The 5,126-nt window shown below is 39.4% G+C and overlaps 1 protein-coding gene across 1 annotated transcript; it reads right to left on the bottom strand.

Moving 5' to 3' along the window:
• Positions 1-1,694: 1,694 nt before the first annotated feature.
• CYTL1 (cytokine like 1) lies at positions 1,695-3,859 on the bottom strand. The gene is made up of 4 exons (XM_010165605.1): positions 3,651-3,859; positions 3,499-3,543; positions 1,990-2,118; positions 1,695-1,823 (listed from the first exon to the last, which is right to left on the bottom strand). Exons 1-4 carry the CDS (start codon positions 3,792-3,794, stop codon positions 1,740-1,742), a joined length of 402 nt encoding a protein of 133 aa, XP_010163907.1. The 5' UTR covers positions 3,795-3,859; the 3' UTR covers positions 1,695-1,739.
• Between the last annotated feature and the right edge of the window lie 1,267 nt (positions 3,860-5,126).

Here is a 5,126-nt window from a genome sequence, read left to right as displayed (position 1 = left end):
ACCAAAACCTTGTCATGCAAACCCAATACACTAAGCAATGATTTTTCTGATAGTCAGACTATCTCAGATGTGCAATCTTTTGAGTTCAGCCTGCTGCTAGATCGAATTGCTGAGCTTGCTGCTGTCTCAACAAGATGCCTGTAGAGACACTTGAGCGTGAACCCCTGCAAGCTGCCTGTGGGAAAGATGGCTCATCTAGAGGGTTGGTAGGGCCAGCACATGAGGACTTAATCTTCAGGACAGAAGTACAAAGTCTGACAGGCACATTTCTTGAATCTAAGATTTGAAACAAACTCAAAATAAAACCTCTTGTTTGCTTTCATCCCTCTGTGTCTCTCCTGTGTTCAGTGTTTCCTATCCTTATTCTGTGGTTCAATAGGATTTTGAACCACAGAATAAGGATTTTCTAACTCAAATTTTCTACAGCTAAAATCAGATTAATCGTTTCTACAGAACAGACTAATTTCAAAATAAAGAAAAACTCTCCTTTCCCCCCCCCACCCCCACACATTTTTTTTCCTTTGTATTAATGTTATGATTCACTTATTTCCATAAGAGTTGTCAATCATTTTGGTTGATACCTTTAGATATTCACTGGAATGAGAGGATGATAGACAAGCTCTGATTGTCACATAATCCCATGATTACAGAAAATGGGGTTTTTATAAAACATGGAGAGACCACTGGCCAAGTTGCCAGAGTTGCAAATGTACAACCAGTGAAGATCCTTTCTTTCTCAGCACCAAAGAGCTACCAGGTGTGAAAGTCTCACGTCCTGCAGATGCTGAAGGGATCCATGTCTCTGGAACTATTATCTGGAAACTTTATTAATCTCAGTAGCTCGATGTATGGGCTGTGTCTTAGAAACACAAGAATTTGTCCAAACATTTAATAGGGTTTCTGAGCCACTGCCTCACAACTTATATTCTCATAACATGGAAATAGTATTTTTAAAAAGTCCACTACTTTGTCAAATTGTTCACAGTGAGGAAAAATTCTCCCAGTAGAAACATATATTGTCATATCATGCAGACACAGCAAAATTTGCATTGCTATGGAAACAAAGTTAAGATGGCTTATGCTGTGAAAAATAACTTGCAAGTGACTGTGAAAAGTAAGTTTATAAGAACGACATCTTTTGGGTTGATCTTGAAAGACATGACTTAACACAAGCATCTTGAATTAGAAGGCTGTTTTAATTTAGTTTTCCACAGAGACAGGTTATTTTCACATCTATTCTTACAAGTCTTAACATCAAAAACTATCAGCGTGCCTATATGAGCTATTTAGAAAGACATCTGCCAGTACAGAGTTACACTTCAAGAAAAACAAATCTAGTCCCTTTCAAGCCCATCAAATAAAATAACTAAATCAGAATAGAATATTGATCATGATGTATTTTCTTTATATGAATCTAGTTATTCAAGAAAGAGTAAAAAAAAAATTATAGTATCTAACATTTAAACAAAACATACTTTATACATTTGGCTAAGCTGAAATATTATACCTTGCCAAAAGAAAAAATGCTTTCTAACTGTTTCCCTAGCAGCTCAGTAGGCATGCAAGGCATGCAGTTAATTTCCTGCCAAGGTGGAGAAAAATTGGTAGGTCTAAGATAGTATTGCTAGTGTGCTTGAAAAAGATCTTAGTCGTTAATGTTGTAGTTGATGATGTATACATATTTTGACCCCTTATCTCCCTGAAAATTTCCCAGGTACAACTTCTGGGTTGACTCCATTTTAGCTCTCAATGACGGAGGGCTCAATGGGAGGCAGAATAGGATTTTCCAGAGCGTTACAGTCATCAGTGAGGAATACCAAGTCCTGGAGAAACAAAAGAGAATACTAACATTTATAATGAGAAAGGCAGAAGAATAGCACAACGTTGAGAAGCTCAGGCCCTGGTCCAGTTTTGCTCTTCAGGGGACAGGGTGGAGACAGAGGGGGCTAAAAGCAGAGAGTATGTCCCTCTTGGTGCATCTTGACCTACCCTTCTGCAGTAGGAGATCATGATGGTATAGAGGCTCCGGGCTTTTTCCTTCAGCTCACTCACTTCAAGCACTCTGTCACATCTGGGGTAGGCTACAAAATCACGGAGTTTTGCCAACACACAGTAATTCTGCAAAGCACACAAAAGAGGTATGTGTAACCCTTCACAAACACAAATTTATGTTTCTCATCCACCACTGACAAAATTCTTACTGCCTCTGTGGGAAACTTGAATTCCTACCTCTATGCATGTGTAATTTATGCAACCTTCAGTTAGGAATATTCACCATCAGTATTTCATAACAGAGATCTTTGGTCCAAATAAGTGCTTGTAAAATTGCGTAGACACAGTTTTGGTCTGCCAGCTTATTTCCCACATGCTTTAGGAAGCAGCAGTGCCAATACAATCAAATCTGTTCCTGTAGTTGCTGGAGTTACCACCAGAATAGGTGCACTGTCTCCCTTTTAAGAGAGCAACTGATTTAGCTGGTGAACAGATTATCAAGATCTCACAGACACGATTTCTCTGTTCCCATACAATAGGCAATTCTGTGAACACCAGGCAAGATTTGTTTTAAAGTAATTTTTGCCCCAGACTTCTTGTTAACAAAATAAAGCACAGCCAACATTAATTTCACAATGTCCTCATGAAGAAGGTAAATAAATATCCCAGCTCTTGCTTTAAAGCAAGGGAAACTGAGGCACATTGACTCACATTGCTTGGTCTTTGCAATGGTGTAAGGCACTGGCAACTCTGAGACTGGGATCTGGAGGGTCCTGACTTACAAGACTTGACGGTGTAGTTGCCTCTGGCAAAAGGTATCAGACATCTCTTGGTTTATCTCATATTTTCTACTTTTTACTTACTCAGTTGAGCACTGGGAAAAGAAGCAAAATATATCACATATCCCAGGGCAGAACACTATGACATAAACTACGTGTGCAGGAGGCTATTTTGTCTTTGCTGGAAGATGACTACAGCTGTTTTTTCTCAGTATTGCAGTTCCATATCCTCAGGCATACTTTTTCTTTCTGGATTCAACAAGTGGCTATTCAAAACTGCAAAAGCCAGCAAGGTATTCTTGTACTTTGTTTTATTAAAATTGCAGTGCCAGAACCCACTCATGATATAAAATCAAGTAGACTTATTAAGTGAAAATAGTTTATTCTGCATTTCTTCTTTTAAACTATTATTCAAAGTTTTGTTATACATATTTAACTTCTGAAAAGGTTCTGTCACAATAAATTATTAATCTACAATTGGTAATCACTTAAAAATATTGATTTCCTCATTTTTGAGTTTTAAACAAGTAAAGTCTCAGAAGCTCCCTAGGGATTTTAATAAGGCTCAGAATGAGATTTTTTTTTTTGGTCACTCATCTCTCTAGTTAATTAAGCTTTTAAAAATTCATTTCAAATCACTCTTCTGGGGTACAATCTTAAGAGTTATCCTCTCGTTCCCTTAGCTGCTTTTACTGCAGAGCAGTAAGAAAGAAGTATGAAAACTTACATGTATGTCCAAGTACAGCCTGGGCATCACCTCCACACATGAATCCTGCAGGAAAGAAGAAAGACCCATTGCAATTTTGTGTAGAGAGAAACTTGTGTTAAAAGCAAGCAACTTGTAGCATCTTTGCAGGAGCAGTTTTTAGGTAGACTCACCACAGCTTTGGAGGTCTGTAACTCCTTAAAGGACTCCGTGATTTCTTTGCTCAGAGATAACACCCTTGAGTAGCAAGTTGGAGGGGCCGCGTTGGCTAACAGGGCAGCAGAGAGCAAAGCAATCAGGCTCAGCAGCATCTTCATTGTGGGGAGCTTGTCCAAAGGAGGAGGAAGGCAGGAAAAAAATGTTAGTGGTTAGGCAGCTGCTGGTAAGCATCAACAAGTAAGTTTGACTAGTCAGCCCCCAATTAAATAGTCTCCTGCATCAATGGGCAGGGGGGGGGGAAGTCTAGGGGTGGTCCGAGCAGCAGCTTGCTGCTGTTTTAAATTTCCTGCCAACCTATGAGGCAGAGCTGCTGGCGCTTTCCTGCCCAGAGCAGGGAAAGGAGGGAATTAAGGTAACAAAAACAAATACTACTGGCACTTTTCATTCCAGAAAGAAAACAACCTGGTGAGCAACACAAGCAGCAGAAACATGTGTAAGAAATAGCACAGGGTTATCAGAGGGTCGTAGGCTCTGATCCTGTATGTGCTTTGGCACCTATGCCTCTATCTTGAGAACATAATGTACAGCTGTGGGACTATAGAGGCTGCAGACAGAGAGGTAGCCTTCCAGAACTGGTGTCAAATGTTGGTAGTATCAATCAGACTTGCTTATCATCCCTAGCAGGTGTGAAAGGTTATGGCTGTAAAGGAAACCTCCCAGGTCTAGTATAATTTTATCTTTTCAACCTATGCAGGTGCTAATAATTCCTTAATCAAAACAACAGTGCTTGTTATGGCTGCCTGGGAGACCTGTGTATTTACACATTCAAGATCTCAAGCAGAATGAATACATCTCTATATGGCTGTCATAAATGTATACAAAATATTTTGCTTTCTGAGTTGAATTTATAAGGCTCTGTTCTTTTATTAGATGCTAGATGGAGCTGAGAAGTCCAGATGCTGGGAGGCAGATGTGAGGCTGAACATGTGTTGTTTTCACATGTTAATTGTTCTGTAAAATGGAGGTACCCTTGAACAAAGAACTGGTTATTTCACAAGTTATGCCCCCCCCACCCCTCAAAAAACCCCCAAACAAACAAAAACCAAAAAACCCACATCATCTTTCAAATTCAGATTCTAGCTAGGAATTAACCAAAATAGTACAGTATATGATGAAGTACTGCAATCCCCTGGTATTGCAACAGACCAGGAAGGTTCATCTGAAGGTAGGAGAAAAGGAAATGTTTGAACACCTGTAAAAAAAAAGGGGCTTCCCACCAGCCGTTTTAGAGGGAAAATCAGTGTCTTGAAAACTAGTTTTGGGGAAAAAGAAGTATTCTATATGTTGCAGAGGGGTCTGACTTAAATCCACCAAAACACCTGGAGGAAATGTGGAAATAGAGCTTCATCCTATTGTCTTGTTATACATTTCTTTTCTTTCATAAAGAACGATTGGTTTAGTAACATCATGTGCTCCTGGTAGGTTGAAGT

The sequence above is a fragment of the Antrostomus carolinensis genome, unplaced genomic scaffold (assembly GCF_000700745.2).
Source record: "Antrostomus carolinensis isolate BGI_N321 unplaced genomic scaffold, ASM70074v2 scaffold25150, whole genome shotgun sequence".
NCBI lineage: Eukaryota > Metazoa > Chordata > Aves > Caprimulgiformes > Caprimulgidae > Antrostomus > Antrostomus carolinensis.
This window is presented reverse-complemented; position numbering and strand designations above follow the sequence as displayed.